This window comes from Chionomys nivalis, chromosome 18, assembly GCF_950005125.1.
Source record: "Chionomys nivalis chromosome 18, mChiNiv1.1, whole genome shotgun sequence".
Lineage (NCBI taxonomy): Eukaryota > Metazoa > Chordata > Mammalia > Rodentia > Cricetidae > Chionomys > Chionomys nivalis.
The window spans coordinates 12,806,005-12,826,972 of NC_080103.1; the positions used below are offsets into that span (position 1 = coordinate 12,806,005).

A 20,968-nucleotide genomic window follows, 5' to 3' on the forward strand; every position below is an offset into this window, starting at 1 on the left:
CTAGTGATGAAGAAGTCCTGTCTGCTCCCCCTCTGCCACACTTTCCATGGTGACCTGAAGCACTGAAGCCATGCCGGGCTTCTGGGAAGGGGTAGGAGGCTGTGGCCGATTACATCACCACACTGTGCCTGTTTACCAGCTGCTTTCTCCCCCAGTCATTATGGGCATTGCGCAGTTCTTCTGAGCCTGTTGTCTTAGTTCCCTTACATTTTGCCTTCCTCATTTTCTCAAAAACCTTGAACCCTAAGACCTCACCTGGCTAACCAGTAGCTATGCTTGGCAAAAGCAGGAAGGAATTCAGCATGGTTTCAGTTCTTCAGGTCACCAGAGAAGACATGGCAGGAGCTGTGTGTGAGGGTGAAGGATTAGTTGGTTTAAAGGTGTTATCTTATAGGTAATAGTGGGGCAGGCTTCTAGATCACTCCCTTATCTTCCATAAAGTAAAATGAGCAGATAGGTCGAGTCAAGTTTCTGGGGCTTCAGCCAGGCAGCAAACTTGTTAGAGGCACAGTTCTTTTTGTTAGAAATGTGTTGTTAGTGGTCCCAGCTTTTCCATCGTGAAAGCGGGAGTCCCTGTCTGATGCTGTTCAGAGAACATTGTTATCAATGATGTGCTTAGTTTGGGGTGGCTGTGTGTCTTATGAATTAAGAGGTGGAATATAAAATGATTTCTCATGCTCTTAACATGGAAAATATGGGAAAAAAAAGTTATTTGAGGTAGGATCTCATGTAGTCCCAACTGTCCTGATCTCATTATGTAACCTAGTATGACCTTCAACCCCTGACCTGCTTTCTTCTCCCAAGTCCTGGGATTGCAAGTGTGTACTCCCATGCCCAGCTAGAGTGTTATTCTTGAATTATTTCCCTGCTACACACAGTTGTTTATGTGGTACTTCAGATAGTCTCTTAATCATACTCCATGTCTTTTCGTTTGTTTATATACCAACATTTAAAATGTCTTTTAAAACTATTCCCGAACCTTCTTTTCCTTCTTCGTCTCAGTCTCAGTTGTCCAGAAACAGAATAACTTTCCATTTCTCAGCATTCAGTTGAGCAGGGGCACCTGATGGTGTGTGTATGCTAACCTGGAAAGTCTAGAGGGTTGAGTCTACTTGTCAGGAGACTGTCTTAGTCTTGACAGCTGCCTCATCAGAATGAGAAAGTTAATGACACAGGAGACAGGTATGCAAATGCTCTACAGAGAGACCATCGCCGCCTGTGCCCGTGTGGATCTCTGAGGAAGGGCCATGCTAACTGGCTGTAGCAGACCCTGCTGGATCATGCACCCACTATTCTGTTACCTGCCAGGACTCAGGCCTGGGAATGTAATAAGTTCTCTGAGCCCGCTTCTCCTGAAGTCAGGGGTTTGCAGGCTATACGTACCCGAAATGTCTCTATTCCTGAAGTCAGAGGTTTGCAGACTGTATGCACCCCCAGATGTCTCTATTCCTGAAGTCGGGGTTTGCAGACTGTATGCACCCTCAGATGTCTCTATTCCTGAAGTTAGGTTTTGCAGGCTGTATGTACCCCCAGATGTCTCTGTTCACATCCAAATATTTTCTTGCATGTACAACAGCTTCTGGTCTGTGGACTCACAAGAAGTCAGGTGTTTTTCATACATTTTTTTTTTTGAATACAGATGTCTGGAGGGGTTCTTGGGAGAATATTGTCAACATCGAGACCCCTGTGAGAAGAACCGCTGTCAAAATGGTGGCACTTGTGTGACCCAGGCCATGTTGGGGAAAGCCACCTGCCTATGTGCTCCAGGGTTCACAGGAGAGGACTGCCAGTACTCGACCTCTCATCCCTGCTTTGTGTCACCCCCCTGTCAGAATGGAGGTACCTGCCACATGCTCAGCCAGGACACCTACGAGTGCACCTGCCAAGTTGGCTTTACAGGTAATGGATTCAGCTTGAACCTGTTCTTTCCCATTCTCAGCAGCAACCCTCCTGTGCACATGTGGATCCCAGTGTCTCACTCCTCAGGTGTGTTAGTCACCATTCACCATCAAAGCAACTTATAGAAGAGTTTATTTGGGCCTATGGCTCCAGAGGGAGGATCCATAGTCACTAGGAAGGCATAGCAGGTAGCCAGACCAGGAAGTTGTCTGATCACTTTTCAGCCATAGATAGAAACTAGCAGAGTGGAAGTGAGGTGAGGTTGCTTGCTGCCACACAACCTGCCCTCTTCTGTGTACTTCCTCCAGCAGCGCTCCTCTCCTTCCCAAAGAGCACTGCCAGCTAAGGACCAAGTACTCAGATACTTGAGCCTGTGAGGGACATGTCTGACTCAGACCGCCACATCAGGCTCCCAAGCTCCAGCATACAGTTTAGCATTAGGCTATAGGGTGGGATATGGAAAAGTCTCAGGGACATTTAAAACTCTGTTAATAGGTAAGTGTTAGCCATTGCAAGCAAATAAAAGATACAAAATGTGATTAAGAGAACATAAAATGTATGTGAAGTACTTTATAAAGTATAGAAGGAAAATAATTCAAGAATAGCATTTTGCCATATTGAGGCATTGAGAATCTTTTTATATTCCACTTTTTAATTTGTAAGACGTGCAGTTAACATATCCTCTACCTTTTGAGAATTGTTAAGGGGCAGAAGAGGAGAAAGAATGGGGTCAGATGCCTATAAGTGTGGTTGTTTGCTTCCTAAAACCTCCCCTGACACTCAGGGACTGGCTTTCCAGTCTCTCAAATTCCTCTTTCTCTCCTCAGCTTGGTGAAAAAAGAAGAATTGTCTGTCATTTTGGCTCCTGGCACAATGCTAAAACACTAAAACAACAGTTCTATAAATCTGTAGGCCCAAATTTAAAATTATTACTCAGAAAATTAGGTTGGATCTGTTGTGTTTAAAGAAAAAAGTAGTGTTGACTCGTTTCTGTCACCTAAGAGCTCAATTTAATAACCATATAGTATGAAAAATATGTTTTATTCAATCAGCAGACATGGTTGAGAGCCTGCTGTGGGCACCCAGCCTTGTGCTGTGGTGGCTGGCATGGTTGAAGGAGACAGCACACTTGGGGGCGGGCATTAGGGATGGTTTGACAGAGGTAGCAGCTGCTGGGCGGTGTTGTCAGTAGAAGGGAGAGACCACCAAGTAAGTGAAGAGGCAGCTGGCATTCCCAGGCGAGGAGCAGCTTCAGCAAAGACCGGGAGGTAGGGCCTAGACCCTGTGCCATGGGATTACTGGAGTCCTGCAGGGCTGGTTTCACATAGCCAGCACCCAGTCCCCTCGTGTGCCTTACCCTCAGAGCCTTGAGTCTCCCCTAAGGACCTCGAGGAGCGTCTGGAGAACATTGTGTGTCTGAAGAGCTTGAGGTGACACCCATGTGCTCTGTAAGATCTAAAGTCCAGGGGTCTCCGTGTAAGCCCCTGGGTTACTTGCTGTGTGGGAGAGGGAGCAGCTGAGTGTGACGGGTACTGAGTTCTGTTTTCCTTCCTTCAGGGAAGCAGTGCCAGTGGACAGATGCCTGTCTGTCTCATCCCTGTGCAAACGGGAGCACCTGTACCTCCGCAGCCAACCAGTTCTCCTGCATATGCCCAGCAGGCATCACAGGGCAGAAGTGTGAAACCGATATCAATGAATGTGACATTCCAGGACGCTGCCAACATGGAGGCACCTGCCTCAACGTTCCTGGTTCCTACCGATGCCAGTGTCCCCAGGGCTTCACAGGCCAGCACTGTGACAGCCCCTATGTGCCCTGTGCACCCTCGCCTTGTGTCAACGGAGGCACCTGCCGTCAGACTGGTGACTTCACTTTTGAATGCAACTGTCTTCCAGGTAAAGAGCTCCCTAGGCCTTTGAGAATTGGGGGCAAACACGTCTCAGGATGGAGGTGGAGGGTGCGCCTGGCCTAGATCCTCCTTTAGGAAGTATCCTAAAGCAGGGAAAAGGGGAAGTGAGAGCGTTGTGTGGGGTGGGTTGCTGGTAAGGGAGGAGTTTTATGGGCTTACTGGGGTCCATAAATAGAGCAGGGCGTAATTTAGCATGTCAGAGTTTATGATGATGAGTGCTTAGGAAATTGTTTGTTGTTCCTTTTGGAGAAACAGTGAGAAGAAACTGGAGAAACAGCTCTGGGAAAGGGCCAGGCAGATCTGGAGTGGGGAATACTGTGACAAACACATGTGGGGAAGTGTGTGTGTGTGTATGTGTGTGTGAGAGAGAGACAGACAGAGACAAAGACAGAGACAGAGAGTGTGTGTGTTTAGTAAGCCAAAGTAACACCAAGACTTGAGGATCAGCTCTCCTTTATGCTTCTGTTCCCAGCTGAGTATTTACTCTCTTGTGTCCCTTTCTTGACATAGGGGGTGGCCCTTCCCACCTTGACATAGGGGCTGACCCTTCCCACCTTGACATAGGGGGTGGCCCTTCCCACCTTGACATAGGGGGTGGCCCTTCCCACCTTCACGTGAGGATGGCCCTCCCGCCATCAAGCTGGAGACTTCTGCTAGCCAGTGAAGTTTTTCTGATCGGCGGTGTGGGAGAGACTAATCCAGGCGCAGTCCTTTGCCTTACTCTTGGCTGTCGAGGGCCTAAGCACACGCAGCCCAAGGTTGAAGCACAGAGGAGTCGTGTCTGGGAGCCTAGCGCCTGGTGTTCCTTAGGGGGAGAAAGGAACAAGGCTGGCCAGTTCACTTCGCTCAGTGTACAAGTGATGAGGGGGCTGAAAATCAAGAATTTTGATTGGGAACAGAGCACAGGCAGCTGGAGCAGATGAATTACTAAGCAACAAAGATCCTGTTTTTATACAAATTCCCTTAGCACAAAAACAAAAGAAGGAAAACTGCGTGTGGGGTGTGTGTGTGTAATGTGCTAACTAAGCAGGATTGCCCCAGAAAGAAGCTGCTCAGCCGCTCTTCGAGTGGGAGCTTAGATTCCGGTGTGGAGAATATGGCTCGCATATAATGGGCTTGTGTGCTTCATCTTTAGGAGGTTAAAGGTCATAGGTCAATCCTTGATATAAAACCAAATGGTAACTTATTTATTTAAACCGTATTTTTCTATTTATTTTACATTATGTTTAAAAGTGTTTTGACTACATATATGTCTGTATACCACATGTGTGCCTAGTTCCCAAGGAGGTCATAAGAGGCATTGTATCCCCTGGAACTGGAGTTAACAGGTAGTTATGAGTCGCCATGTGGGTTCTGAGAACCGAACCAAGTCCTCTCCGAGATCAGGAAGTGCTCTTAACTATTGAAGTATATCTTTAGAGCAGTGGTCTCAACCTCCCTAATGCTGTGACCCTTTAATACAGTTCCTCATGTCATGGTGACCCCCAAGCCTTTAATACAGTTCCTCATGTCATGGTGACTCCCAAGCATAAAATTATGTTTGTTGCTACTTTATAACTGTAATTTTGCTACTGTTATGAGTTGTAAATATCTGATGTGCAGGACATCTGATCTGTGGCCCAAGGTTATGACCCATGGGCTGAGAACCACTGCTCTAGACCCTTTGATTTGGTTGATTTAATTTGGTAAAACTTGATTGACTAACTGCTATGTTCTAGATATCATTTCATGTCCTTGATACAGCAGCAGGAGACACTGTCAGAACCCTAAATCAAACTAGTCACTTTACCAAGACACAAGGAAGTACATATTGCTTTAGTTTCTCTTTCAATAAAGAATAGATAACACTATCATTCTAGATACTAAATGTTTATTAAGACTTGCTATCACCTTCATTATCTTGCAGAAGGAATAACTAAGATATCTTTCTTTGCTCTTGCATTTGTTTACATTTTAAGAGCTAAAAACAGAAATAGAAATATAAACAACTTCCTTTGCAAATATTTTAATATTGCAAACATTCTAATAGCTTAATGTTGTAATCGCCGAAGTGGCTCATAATTGAAATTATTGTGATTTATGACTAGGGGCTATATGCCATTTTTAGTTTCAAGAAAATTGCTTTTAATAGTTGCCTAGAACAGGAGACTGATTTGGCAGCACAGTATTGACAGGAAGTCAGAGAAGTCAATAAAGGAAGTCTTTAGTGGGGAGAGAGTGATTATCCACCCCATTGTTCTGCATTGTTATCCGCTAGGCTCCTATGAACCTCGGGGGATTCTGAGTGTCCAGGAAAACCTCGTCAAATGAGGATAGCAGCTCCTGCTTGAGAACGGAAATAACTAGGGATTCCGCAGCCCGTGGGCTGCCAGGGCTGGAGTGGTGGAGTAAGGAGGTTTGCCTGGGTTTTGTGCTGTGCTTATTATCATGCATGTGTGGGCTTGTGTGCTCATGCGTGTGTGCATGCGTGTGTGCTGTGTGTGTACACGCACACACCTCTAACCCTGCAGATAGGCTTTTTTCTGTGTTTTCTCGGATGAAGTTAACTGAAGCCTGGCACAGTAAGTCATTCGCTAAGCGTTGCGCAGCTAATGTGTAGGTAGACACAGGGCCCTGGAACTCGCCAGGCAGATCATTTCCAAAGCCAGAGCCCTGTGTACCTGGTGGCTGTCACACTGTGGCCGCCACACTGCCATGCTCATCGGCTTCTTGGGGTGCTTTGGAGTGTGTGACATCTCATTAAATGCTCTGAGCAGTTTGGATTAAAATGAAAAGTTTACGAGGAAAAGAAGGCTCTCTCTTCATAACCAAGCGGTGTTGTTGCGCAGTAGCCCAGCTGTACGGCGCACAGAGAGGAGAGCGCTGTTCACTAGACTAGCGCTTGCCTCCCAGATCAGGTGATCTGAGCTAGGTGACCTGTTTGGACGTGTGTATAAAGGAGCGCCTAGCCCGTGAGTAAGTAGGTATTTCCAGAATGCCAAAGACTTTCTCTCCCATCCCAGGCGAGGTCTGGAAAGTGTTCTCTCAAGCTTCACTGGGGGATAGTCTACCGAGACTTGATTTTTCTAAGTTCTTTCTCAATGTAGTTCCCTTCTCACCCCCTCCCTTGCCCCTGCTCTGTCACAGTGGGGAGACCAAGTCAGCGGGACACAGAGCTGTTGGCCAAGCTCTCCCGACCTCCCCTGAATGACCATTTCCTGCCACACTGCTGTCTTTGCACTAATAATCGGACCCTGACCACTCGATCTCAAATTGTAGCCATTCCCCGCAGCCCCTAGTTACTGGCCCTGGCCTGCATTTTTGTTTTCTTTTTCTGTGACACTTGGCTTCTTACTGTATAATTTGTAACTGTATCATTTACTTCAGCGTGCCTGTTGTTTATTGTCTGTCATTTCCAAGCTCCACTGCCGCTCCTCTGCTCTGTGACCACTAGGGTCCTTGCTTTGCTTCACCGAGCACTGTCCCACACGGGGCCCACATGGGACAGGCCCGCAAGTACTTCTTGACTGACCGAGTGTAATGTCATGTCAGTACGGCGGGTGTAGATGATCTCATTTCCTGTCTGGAATCCTGCATCTCAGGTTTGGCTGCTTTTGTTCATGGACTCCAGTTCTGGATAAAAATAATTTTGGAGTGTTTTCAGCTCTGTCAGTTGGAGGTAGCACATAAGTTAGTGATTATGTTTGTATGGTTAAGGTGTCTTTTTTTGTTTTGTTTTGTTTTGTTTTGATTTTTTTACCCGCGCAGAGCACTGTAGTTACAGTGTTGACTGCAGTGTGGCAGGACCCAGGAGGAAGGAATTCATGCCACAAAAGTGATTCAGCGTGTGCAACCTAGAGAGAAATGTTCCTCTGCAGAGGGAGGGAAAGAAAGAGTATCAACAGGAAACTCTGAGAATGGGCCCAGAAGCCATAGTCCAGCTTCTAGGATCAGCAGCTGTCAATAACCCAGACACTTCGTGAGCTTCTGTTTCTTAGCCTTCTCAGCAGAAGCCCTGAGCGGAGCACCCAGCTGCAGTCCTTCCTACATGACAAATACGGCGTGAAGCACATGGCTCCCAGGACATTTGGGCCCAAGCCAGCCAACGTGGAAAATGAGTTAGGAGTTTTGTGTGTGTGGCTATTTTTACAAACAACATAAGCAACCAGAACACTGTGGGCTCCTTCTCTGTGCACGCGGCAGTCCTGAGTTCACAGTTGGAACGAAAAGTCCTCAACAGACCGGCCCCTTTCCCTTCTCTCCTGCATCTCTCTATACCGCATCTCTCTTTCCGTCTCAGAAAACTCCATCTGGTCTGTCCACTGCTGTCAATAAAAACTCCTCCTTGTAAAGGTACAAGGCCCCTCACACTGTGCAGGCTGATTATATGTTGTGTCCCTGACATGAAGTGGAGGTTGAACGCGTGGTGTGGCTTCTCTGCTCCGTGTGTGCAGAGCTCAAGTACAAGCAGCAGTCGTTCTCTCTAGCATTTTCACACTCAGGACCACGTGCTGTTCTCTTGCATCTTGTTCTGATCATACCTGGCAGCTTTGCTCTTGTGAGACTTCAAAGATGGCTTCTCTTTTGCTCTTGTCCAGCTCCACGTCCCCCACTTTCCATCCTTCCTGAAGACTCCCAGTCTGATCTGAATGCCATCTCACTTACCCCTCCCCCGGCCCCACTGCTCTCCACCCCCATACAAAGGACTTGAAGATGGGAAGACACCAGCTCTCCTGAGAGAGGCTGCTCTCTGCATGGGAGGATGACTTCAAAGACTTTCCGCCTGCTCCTCACTGCAAGTGTTACTCAGCAGAGTGGCCCACGGTTTCATAAAGGCGCAGTCTCAAACTGGCCTTTCTAAGTTTAATTTTATCCTTTTGCCTTTTAAGGATGTGAGTTGGCTTTTAGCAGTGGACTCTTTAGTGCAGCTGGCTGTGGGAGCCCTTCTGCCACTGTGACACCCATCCACCCACTCCTCCATCTGATCAGTCTGTTACTCCTTCCCCTGAAACATTTTTAAGAAACGATGGTTGTAACTTACTGTCCCTCCCCCACTTTTGGATAGACAGTTTCTTCCAAGAATCTGTTAGCCCTTTCCAGAAGGAGTCCTAGATCTTTCATTATTTTAACGTGAGTATATGTCTCTGCATCTCTGTTTAAAGAGCATTAACCACGTCTTAGTTAGGGGAGGAATAACTGTGGCTTGAGTTTGCCCAGATCTGGGCACTTTCATTGGAGGGAAGCTCTGGAGTCTCATAAAACATCCTGACTAAAACCGGTAGCGCTCTGAGTTCTCTCCTGGCTGCTGGGTTCTCTCCTGGCCGCTGCTTACTGCCATGCAATCCTGGACTAGTGAGCCCAGCCCAGTGGCCCTCAGCTTCCGCATTCGTAACATAAGAGGCTTAAAGGGGGTAATCTCTAGTGGATGCTCAAATCTCCTCGGTGCAAAATAGTATGAGCTCATATGTTTAAGAGCCTTCCCCTAGACTAACAGGTTTATTGAGATACAATTTACACACTAGGTAATTTCCTCCTATAAACGTGCAGTTCTATGGGGCTCTTCCTTAGTAGACTTACAGATATGTGTCACCATCTCCACGATTAATTTTCTAATGTTTTCCTGCTCCAAAACCACATACTGGCTATTATATGCCACCCATGCTTCCTGGCTCCCTCCAGCACTGGGTGACTGCTGGTGGACTTTGTGGCTCCGTCCGCCTATTGTGGCCATGTTGTATAGATAGACACCTTCCCTATGTGGGCAGCCGTAACTGGCCGCACTCACTCACCGTGACTCCATGTCCTACCACACTGACTCTCTGTTCCTTTCCTTGCTGTCTAACACTCGCTTGGTCAGTCTTGCCACATTGTATTTTTCAGATGATTGACATTTGACCCTTGTGTTCTGTTGTGAATGCTCTTGAGTATGTTTTCTGTTTTGTCTGTGTTTTCACTCCCTGTGGGTCTCTCTACCTGGGATGGCCAGACTCTCGGCATCACAAAGGCTTTACCGTGCCTACACTCCTTCCAGCTTCCACGTCCCTGCCGGCACTTGACACTGTCTGTCGCTCTGATGACTGCAGTGCAATGGATGTGAAGTTAGGCATTTCCTTGTTTTGATTTGCACTTCCCCGATGACTTGCTGTGATAAGAAGTGGTCCTTGTACTTATTGTTTATGCGTGTATTTGGGGAATGTCCACTGGAGCCATTGCCATTTTGTGATGGGTTTATTTGTATTTTTTGTTAAGCTGTATAAGTTTTAAACAGTATGTATGCCCTGGATACAGGTCCTGCTGTATGTACGACTTGCAGATACTTTCTCCCATTCTGTGGGCTCTTCTCTCTCTTGTTGCTCAGATAATCTGAGGAAATCTATTTTTCTTTTGCTGCCTGTGCTTTTGGCCATATTTAAGCAAGTTTTGCTTGGCTCAACTTAGAAAGACCCATTCCTATTTTCCCCAGTATTTTTTATAATTTTTTAGCAATTCATCTAGGCCTCTTAGGTGTTTTCAGTTAATTTTTATGTGTATGTGGCCCAAGTGAATCCTTGCACTTGTGAGCATGTGGTTGGTTTAGTTGAGCTCTTTATGTCCGGCTCATTTCAGCTGGAACGTGGTCCTGCGAGCCCCTTCGGCTGGAGTGAAGGTGAAAGTGCTGTGCTGGGTCTCCTAGGTCACTGCTGCCAGACGGGGAGCTGGGTGTGGGCGCCTGACCTCGGAGCCTCTGCTTTAACAAACTGAACTCAGGATCTTCCACCCATCTCCTTTTCCTCTGCTTACCCATTGACGATGAAGAATTTTTCTTGAAAAATAATCAGCTATGAAAACATTGTCTTTCCTGCCTCCCCTGGTTTCATTGAAATGTTGCTGTTTCTTAACTTGCACGTGATTGGTAAACTCAGTTAGTTGTAACACTAACTAGAGCAATGTCAAGGTCCCAGTGTCGTCTCCTTTGGGCAGAGCTCCGAGGGCATTGCCGCTTGCCTGCTACCTTATTCACTAGCCTTAGTCTCAGTCATGAGAGATTCAGTCAGGGAGGTGATGATATCCTCAGGAGGGTCTCTGTTGCTGCGATGAGACATCACCAGAAGCTAACTGGGGAGGAAGGGGTTTATTTGGCTTACACTCACATCATAGTTCATCATCTATGAAATCAGGGCAGGAACTTAAAGACAGGAACAGGAGCAGAGGCCATGGAGAAATACTGTATGCTTGCTTGCTCTGTCTGTTTTTGATACACCCCAGGACCACCTGTATAAGTGCAGCACTCCCAACAGTGGCCTAGGCCCTCCTATATCAAATCATTGTCCAAAAAAATGCCCCACAGGTTTGCTTAAGGGCCAAATAATGGAAACATTTTCTCAGCTAAGAGTTCTGTTTTTAGATAGCTCCAGCTTGTAGCATATCGCCAAAAAAAAAAAAAAAAAAAAAATCATCCAACTAGAACCTTCTAAAGCATCACCAGGCCACACAGGTTCTGGTAGTGGTAAGCCAGCTTTTGCCTGCCATTCAAATCCTAACTTGAGCCTTTCTAGCAAATGGCTTTCTGAAGAGCCCCAAGTCAGGAACACAGACCTCAGCTCCCATCCAGCAGTGGCTGTATGATAGAGCTGTAGTCAGGAGCCCCACTTTGTCATAGTTAGGGGTGCGCTTAAGCAATTCGCTCACTAGTTCATTTGTAAGACTTTCATGTGATTGTCAAATAGGAGTAATTTGGTAATGTTTTAAAAAAGTGTATGTTTTTTAATAGGTGCATGTTTCCACAGTCTTTCCCACACTTGTTTTTAAGTATTCTTTCTTTCTTGCCTACTTGGTTTAAACCCATTTAATGACTGCCATGGTCCAGCACAGCAAAATGGTGTGGTGTCCATTGTAGCTTGTGGTAAGGAAAGAACAGAGCAAGGTATGACAAGGCTTCTCTTCCTTAGCCCAGAGGTTTGGTCACACAAGAGAGGAAATGAGTAAAAATTACAGAGCTCCACCCCTCAGGCAGTTAACATGAGGTTTAGTATCCTAGATTTATTTTTCAGAACAGGGAACACCTGGAAGACAGCCGCAATGCTAACATGACGCTTTTGTGTGGAGAAGAACGTGAAAAGTCTATAACGCTGGGTAACAGTGCCTTCTCTCCCAGAGCGTGCGTGGACTGTCCGTGCGGACCTTGTTCGTGATGTGGCACTTACCGATCCAGAAAGGCAGGCTGGGCAGGTGGCTTCAGCCTCCTTTGCCGGTTTCCTGAGAAGCTGATTCAGCATTTGTAATACTGTGCACTGAAGCAGCTCCAGGCGGAGACGTCGGCTCAGCTGCTCTCCAGACGTCACTCTCTGTGTCCTCCGTGTCCTCCCGCCCGTCCGGCTTTGGAGCCCTCGGAGCTGTTGTCCAAGAAAAGAAATTAGAGACTTAAATTCTTGTCACAACTCTGTTTTCTCCTATTTATTTATTAAAATATTTTATTTTTGAGTTAGGTGAAGTTTAAGTCTTTATAATATTTCCACTCCTTTATAAAAATCAGCTTGTAAATAACAGGTCCCTTTTCACATCTCATCTGGTTGATTCTCTTCCTCTGCCCCCTCCTCTTCCCACTCACGTGCTTTTAGCCCCACTACACCCTTTCTGCGTTCACAGAAATATCCAGTTCCTTTCTCCCCTTCTCTTTTCTTCTCGTTCTGGGCCTCCTCCCTACCTTCCCTCCACCCTATGTCCGTGTTTGTGGTACTGGGGTTGAACCTAGGGCCCCTGTAGTCTAGATAAGCACTCTACCATCAAGCTATATGTACAGCCCCCCAAAACTTAAATTTTAATTAATTAATTATTGATTGATTAGTGTGTTCTTCCTAGGAATCTAACATAGGAGCTAGGGAAAATCTAGTACCCTGGATTTTGGAACCAGTTCATGATTGTCCCAAGTATACATTTGTCTTAACTGATTTTACTTCACAGAAATCAGTGTGCGGCAACCGGAAGTGTACTGAAGTTGTGAAGCAGGGCTATCTTTCTACGGTGTCCTGTGTGCGGAAGCCGAACACTCGCGCGAGAGGTCCCATTTTCTTCTGTTCTTCTCTTGCCAGGTTTTGAAGGGAGCACCTGCGAGCGGAATATCGATGACTGCCCGAACCACAAATGTCAGAATGGAGGGGTTTGTGTGGACGGAGTCAACACTTACAACTGCCGCTGCCCCCCTCAGTGGACAGGTAGGTGCAGGGGTGAATCCTCAGGGTAGAGAGTGGGCATTGCGTACCTGTTGCTCCAGGTGCTTAGCGGCCCGAGTGTGAACGGAGCATGGCCCTCATTGCAGGTCTCTGGGTGTGGCGCTCACCTCTCTCTCCTTGCACACTCTGGAGTGCTCTTTCGCAGGCTCCACCGGGCAGCAGCTCTGAGCGCAGAGCCAGGGCAGGTGCTGTGCCTGACCCCAGAGCAGAGCTTAGCGTCCGGCAGTGTGTGATCTGGACACAGAACATGTGCAGTAGGTATTTGACAGGAAACACACACACACACACACACACACACACACACTTGAATGCACAGTAAACTGTATACCTTAAAAACCCAGAGTTTATGGTTTGCCCCTTCTCATTGCTGGGGCGATGGGCAGGGACTCTCGATGCCATCATTTCAACTCTGTCTTCCTCCTAACTTGTATCCCTTTTCACACAGAGGCTTAAAGCAATTTTTTTTTCCTACCACTGACATCAGTACATCAATTTTGCTTAAATCTGCAGCTTTTTTGAAGTTTCTTATGCTGGCTTAGGGTTTTAACTCATTTTTGAGAGGCGAGTGATCTTCCACAGACATTCGTCTGTAGATCTTGTTCATGCTGGCTGACATGTTATCTATGACGGAATGTAGAGACAATTAGGAACTGGTTTCGAAATGAAGAAGGGAGTCATTAAAATATTAGTTTTGTTGGGTGGGCATGGTGGTGCACACTTTAATCCCAGCACTCAGGAGGCAGAGGCAGGTAGATCTCTGTGAGTTAAAGGCCAGTTTGGTCTACATAGCGTGTTCCAGGCATCCAGAGCTACACAGTAAGACTTTGACCTGCCCCCTCCACCAAAAAAAAAAAATCACATTTTTACATATTTGTGTACGTGTGTGTGTGTGTGTGTGTGTGTGTGTATTCGTGCATGCGTGCGTGTGTATGTGGGGATGCATATGCCATGGCACATCTGGAGATCAGAGGGCACCTCCAGGTTGCTTCTTTTTCTTTCTTTCCACCATGTGAGTCCTGGGGGTTGAACTCCAGTCGTTAGGTTTGTGCGCCAGGCACCTTTCCGCTCTACACTATTTCAGTGGTCCGAGCTGAGCCTTTTTGAGAGAAAGTGGTTGATTTAATGTGGAAGAGGAAGGAGTGAGTTCCTGCAGGTTCTTTGGGTCTCTGAATTGCTTTCCCTTATCTGATGTATGTAATTATTTAGAGTGCCCCGGTGCTATAGACCATGGGTAAGAAAAATCTAAAGAGGATTTAAAACTTAGTGGTGTGATTGTATTCTGGAAGAGCCCGTAATTCTGCTTCTAATCCCCGTCCTTTTCAGTGCTTTCCCACAGGTCTAGAGTTGGCCTTCCGGAGAGTTTCTTCAAGGCACTTTGGTCCTGGGACTTCTTTTGAAACCCGTTCTATCAGGTTTTCTCTTCTCTCTAGTCTTCACCATTCCTGAGCTAGATTTTTCAGACGCCATTTTTTTTCCAGCTTAAAAATGATCAGGAATTTAATACGTGAGAAATAGTTACTGCTAAGATTCGAATCTTTGTCTTTCTGAAGATGTGATGGTGCAAGGTTGTGGTAAATACTTATTAGTGCGTGGCCCTAATCTCATCTCCCCTGTTCTGTGGGAGTGTGATTCATGCTGCATTCAGCTCCTGAACGGTATTTAACTTCATAGCTGATTCTTTCCTGAGCCTGAACCAGGCTGCCTGCTCTAACTTTGGATCCAGAAGGTGTGGTATTAGGGAAAGTGTCACACTCCAGGGTGTCCAATCAGAGCCTTCTTGCAGTAGAAGTCTTCTGTTGGGGCTGTTGTTTCCTGGGTTCCCTTGTCCCTGGAGAAGGGGCAGCAGAGGTGATGGGGACGTTTTTATTTCTTCTGGTCACTGTCACCACGTGACTCTCAGTCTCTGGTTTGCCTCCTCCTTCACTCACACTGAGTCTTTGATTTCCAACGACAAGGCTTTGTCCATCCTTGGGATGAAATCCAAGCTTTTCCTCGGCTCTTTGAAGCCACCACGCCTCATGTCTACTTGGTGTCCAGTCTTCTCCACGTGTGTCCATCAGCTCTTCTTATCCTAGCGGCTCTGCTCACAGTTCTGTCTGCACAAGTCTGCTGCACATCCTGTCCTCAGGCGCACTGCCCGTCCCCGGTCTCCCCTCTCTGCTCCTCTCTCTGCCTGGCTCAGGTGCTCGCCTCCCAGCAATCCTTCCCTTCCATGTCCAGGCTGAGCCCATGCTCGCCTCCGGGTGCCTTTCACAGTGATGTGTTCGGCATCTCTGCTGACACTGTTAGGTGCTTGCTGTGATGGAGAGACAGAGTTACAGGTGGCTGAGCCACGATGACAGCAGTTAGCACCCGAACACACTAGGGTAACCTCACCCTTACTGTCTGGCTTCTGCCAATATTGAGCGTGAAGAGGTATATTTGTATTCCAGGAGTCCTGCTTTTGATACTGTCAGAGCTCTGGGTTCCTACATAAATGACAGGAATGAGCGGAACTTTGGCTCAGGAGTTAGATATGTTCATATCCTAATGTGCTAATTGGAGCATTTTGTATCTTTTTCTATTAGAGGTATAACTTTTTGGATATTTTTCTTTCTAGATGATGATGCATACGTCAAAGAATTAAATTATTCATCCTTAGCGAATAAACAGTGACTGGGTTAGTGTTTTAATCTAGACTTAATTGAGTTTCAAATCTGTGTGACCTTTTTTTTTTCTGTATCAAGTTGGCTCTGTAAGGTGCCTTCTATTTTTTATCTTTTAAGGATAAAGACCATTAAAGTCTCTTTAACGATCAAAAGTTCAATTTCTAATTTCATTATTCTAGGATTTCATGACTTGCTGTTTTTGTTTTCCCTTCTTGGGAACTTCGCTGGTGACTGCGAGGTTAGAAGTTCACGCCATGTGAATGTTTCTTATGCAGGGTGTCGGCTCCATCTGTAACTAAGAACCTGGTACAGCTGTGTTCGTGGTTCCCTCTGTAGCTCTCAGCGGTAGAGTGCAAGCATGAGCTGCCTGGCTGGTGTGTGATGGGCAAGGAGAGGTTATACCAGACTAGTGGAAGAGGGAACGGGGTATCCAGCTGCCCCAAGAGAATGGGTGAGATTATTTGGAAGAAACAACTAGGCATAGATTTAAATGTCATGGGGAACTGGGAGTTTGCTCCATTCGAATGAGGCGGGCCTGATGGTATGGTTTTGTTCTGTAAGTGCACATGCATGAAGCACTCCCCTTTGCAGCTCTGGACTTCAGGCTGAACAGAAATAAATATCTCTAGCTCCATTCATGGTTGATGTGCAATAAAGAAGTCAGTTTCTTTTTCTTGGGCTTTCTTTGTGGTCTGTAAAATCCATCTATGTGATTTCTCTCTGGGGACTTTGAGGATCAATTACAGTCTTAGGTTTTAGAGCCTTTGTATTTCTTCCGCAACAACGGTCATGATGGACACTTTGGAGCAGTTGCCATGGTAGCCAATAGTCAGGTGCCAGAGAGCATCTGAAATGTGACAAGTTTGAAGTCAGGTGTGTTGTTTGCTGCAAAATACCTGGTTTTGAGGACATTAGTATGAAAAAGTTCAAATATCCCATTTGGGTATGTTTGGACATTAGTATGAAGAAGTTCAAATATCCCATTTGGGTATGTTTGGAGATTACGATTACATTTTCTCAGATATATTGAGTTTAAGAAAATATGGTGAGCATTAATGTCAGATTTCTTTTTGTTAAGTGGCTCTCGGGAATTTTAGAATCACACCTACGCCTCTGCCGTCCTTGCGTGCGAGGTGCTGCAGGAGCTGCAGAGGTGTGTGCAGAGCTGCACTGCTGTAGTGCCTAGTGTCTTTCCCTCTGAGCAGCTATGCATGACTTGCTCTGGCCTTGTCCTCTGGTAGTTCCTCCTCAGGGTATGGGTGGGACTGTTGTAGCTCGGCCCAGAGCTTTTTCACCCATGGTAGTAGCTAGATTTCAGCCTGCAAGCCTCCAGGTGTGCTGGAGGTGGGAATCCTACACAGAAAGTGGCTGTGCGGATACTCCTTAGGAGGGAGGAAAGGGGAAGCCGAGGACTTGCTGCAGGCTGAGTGCAGATGCCTCTATTATGCAGCCTTTGGCCTCACGCCATCTTATCATAGCAGCTCTGCTCTGGCAAATATCCATGCGCGGGAAGTGCTCGAAAAGGCCCCCAAATTTATTAGGGCAGTGTAGATTAATGTTTTGTCTACATAGATTGTTATTTGAATTTTCTTCTTAAAGGTTCATTTCCTTCAGAATTAAAGTTGACTCTAAGCTCAGCTCACAAATTCCTCGGTGTGGCTGCTTGGGTTTGGGGTTCATTCCTAGGGCAGATGTGATTGATTTTCCTGCTCTCGTTATTAATCCAGAAATGTAATTTCAGTTTGGGCTTGGAATAGTGCTTTGGGACAGGAAGTAGACGCGAACAGCAACAGTTAGATTTGAATGAGGTGAAACTGACCGCATCTTGTGCTAGCTCTCCTAAATGCTGTGAGCCTGGAGAGCGGGTATGATTCCTCTTGCTCCAGCTTGAGAAAGGTTACCTGGCCTGAGTTCATGAGTGCGTGTGCCAGGGGTGGGCCATGAGCTCCTGGGTTTGGGAGTGGAGTCTGTGTGCTGGTGTTTGGATGCTGACTGAGGTGACTTTGCTTTATCCAGTCTCCAATTGGTGACACGTTATCCTGGAAGATACGCCTTCCCACACTCTCAAGGATGTGTGCATGTTCCTGTGTGTGTGTGTGTGTGTGTTTAATACTGTGGGATGGAATGGGAACTAGTATCTTGGGCTGAGGTGTTCTCTATGAACAGATGGGAAAACACACCTCACATTTGTGTTATTTTGCTGTCCATCAGTTGTTAGAACCTGATCTTTAGCCCCTCGTCTGGAAGGCTGCCTTCCCATTCCAGTTTTGGTTTCCTGTCAGTTGGACAGATCGTCAGGGTGGTCACCTGAAGCATCGTCATCCTAGAGGGTCTTCTAAAGCTGCTGGGAGGCCATGTGGGTGGGAACAGCTGTGAAGGCATGGGCTAGCCTGGGAAGGCTCTTCCTGCCTCATGGCTTCTATGGAATACAGAAAAAAGCTCAGTAGCAGATACCTACTGAACAACTCGCACGGCCAGGACACTGAGAGTCTTTAAGGGGCACAAAGTAAAGGTAATTCCTATCTCATAAGATTTGTCAAGAAGGATAAATTCTATGTATAATCATAAGACAAGATAGAAAATATGAATGAGAGGTTCAGGAAGAAGCAGCGAGGATTGAGAGAAGCGAAGGAGCCTGTACTTTGACTTTGGTAGGACAGGGTGGGGCTAATGGCAGAGAGAGGGAACCCGAATAAAGGAATCAAAGTAAGACCTAGAGCCTCAGGTGGCAAGTCTTTGTGTGTGTGTTCCCATGGGAATCTGTTGAGTGTATGACACAAACTGTGTCCATGAGCAAAGGCCTGAGCGGTGACAAGTCTACACTTTTGGGAAAATGGGGGAAGAGGTTGGTGCAGAGAAGGAGGCTGAGAAGGGCAAGGGGAGAGGAGCTTGAAACAGAGCTTCGCCGGAGGCACCACTGAGTCACAGCCTGCCCGGGCTCCACTCCATCTGCCTCTGCTGCAGCGTCTGTGGGAGCATCTGGAGTACCCTGCCTACTTGTCCTGGCTTATAGGCTCAGCTGACCCGGTAGGTTGCTGGACTTACTGTGTGTATACAGCATCCCTAGGACCCTTTTTAGTAAGTGATCATGTTGAATGGGTGACAGCCAGGAGACTCAGGAATGAGAGGATCACCTTTTAAAAATAATTTTAAAAATTATCTTGAGTTATATGACGTAGCTTCTGTGTGGACATGTGCACATGAGTATAGGTGCCTACAGAGTGTAGTGTGCCCTATGGGTGGTTGTGAGCTTCTAATGTGGGTACCGGGAATTGAACTCCAGTCCTCCGGAAGAGTAATATGTGAGCTTAACAACTGACTTATCTCCAGCCCTGATCTCATATCTTCTTTATATGACTGAATCATAGTCCCTGATATGTACATATCATATATATATATATATATATATATATATTTGATTTTCGAGACAGGGTTTCTCCGTAGCTTTTGGTTCCTGTTCTGGAACTAGCTCTTGTAGACCAGACTGGTCTTGAACTCACAGAGATCCGCCTGCCTCTGCCTTCCGAGTGCTGGGATTAAAGGTGTGCACCACCACCGCCTGGCTACATATCATATTTTTGTGCCCATTTTCAGTTGATAGAAACTGCTGTTGTCTCTTATCTCTTGACTGTTGTAAACAGAACTTCGGTAAATTTGGAAATGCAGCTGTCTCCATGATATACTGGTTTCATTTTCCTTTGTGGGATTGTTGAATCACTTGGCAGATATATATATATATATATATATATATATATATATATATATATATATATTTTTTTTTTTTTTTTTTTTACTAGTTTTTGAGTGTTTTGTTTGCATGTTTATGTATGTACCATGTGCCTGCAGTACCCATGGGGGCCAGGAGAAGGCATTGGATGCCCTGAAACTGGAGTTACAGATGGTTACGAGTTATCACGTGGGTGTTGGGAACTGAATCCGGGTTTCTGGAAGAGCAGCTGGTGCTCTTAACTGCTGATCCATCTCCCCATAGCTCTGTTTTCAAACTCTGGGTAGATTCCATTGCTAGACGTCCCCACCAACAGGGAGCAGGGTTTCCCACTTCCCCCTTTCTCCACATTCTAGTTAGCATTTGCTAGTCTTTTTGGTAAGAGCAGCTCTTCCAGGAGTGATAGAGGGTCTCCTGGCTTTGATTCACCTTTGTTTTATACTTGTCCTCTGTGGATTTTACATGTGTAATCTGGTTTTAAAAAATCCATCGTACAGTATTGTTAAGAATTTTGAAATCTTAACGCGTCTTCTTAAATAGCATCTGGGGCCATGTGTGCAGCTTTGGTGCTACTAGTCAGTTATATGATAGCCATCTCACCTGCGATTCTTCATTTTGGTCAAGTTTTCAGTCAGTTAAATAACTGTGACTTTTTCAGGAGATGCAGCAGTGCACTCTGGGAGCTAGTGGGCACTGGAGACTTCAGTTGTCTTCATTTTTCTAGTGTCGAATTCTCGGTTCACCAATTCCTGCTGAGTTTTTAGGCATTTCTGCTTTGCTTCTGGCAGTGAGTCCTTTGGGGCGGGGTGCAGGGTCAGGCACGTGTTTCTTCTTCCTTGATGGTCAGCACTGCTGCCCTTGCTGTTTCCTTTGTAAGTTCTCAGTCTTCATCCCTTCCTCCCACGGAGCTCCCCTCTTCTCTCTTGTTGTTTTGCATTTTATGGGAACGTCTCAAACTTTCCCCTTGGAACCTTGATTTATAGTTCCTTGTCTCCTGTTCCATCCTTCGCAGCTTGTGATCCTGAGTTTTATTTGCCCTTCATTCCTGTTTTCATGTGACACACAATTATCTTCATCCTTTTTGTCTCTGCTGCTTCTCAGCCCCTTTCACAGAGTCTGGTATTCTGTATTGTATTTTTCCCCCCTCATTTCTTTTAAAACCTAAATTTGTCAGTGTCTTGAGAGCAGAGAACCAATTCTTTCTCAGTGTACTAGTTCTTGGCAGTGGATATTTTTACAGTGTGCTCTTTATCTAATCGTATGTGGCATACATCCATACTTTATATTGCAGGACCTTTTAATAGCCCCCATGTTGGATTTTTCCATATTACTCATTCTGCACAGAGTAACCGCTCGCCTGTAAATAGAGAAAGTCTGTGTTGTTTGGATCCCCTCACCCTGAACCTCCCTGTGAGGTGAGGTCTTTTCTGTGTCAATTGGCTTAGCAGTGAGGAGCCTAAAGAATTGGGGAAAGAGCCAAAGTGTGGGCCTTCCAGCAGGGGGTTGAGGCTTGGCACCACCTCCCTCCCTGGAGAAGCCTCTGTGCCAGGGGTCAGCTTCCTGAATGCCAGCTCTGGCCCAGCTCTGCACAGAGGCTGA

At 46.3% G+C, this 20,968-nt stretch overlaps 1 protein-coding gene across 2 annotated transcripts in view; it reads left to right on the forward strand.

Moving 5' to 3' along the window:
- Positions 1-20,968, forward strand: part of Notch2 (notch receptor 2) — a 143,614-nt gene that overhangs the window by 57,873 nt on the left and 64,773 nt on the right. For both annotated transcript variants that reach the window (XM_057793051.1, XM_057793053.1), the window contains exons 3-5: positions 1,640-1,899; positions 3,457-3,792; positions 12,854-12,976. In XM_057793051.1, the coding sequence (XP_057649034.1) occupies positions 1,640-1,899; positions 3,457-3,792; positions 12,854-12,976 (719 nt within the window). The remainder of the gene's footprint in view (positions 1-1,639; positions 1,900-3,456; positions 3,793-12,853; positions 12,977-20,968) is intronic.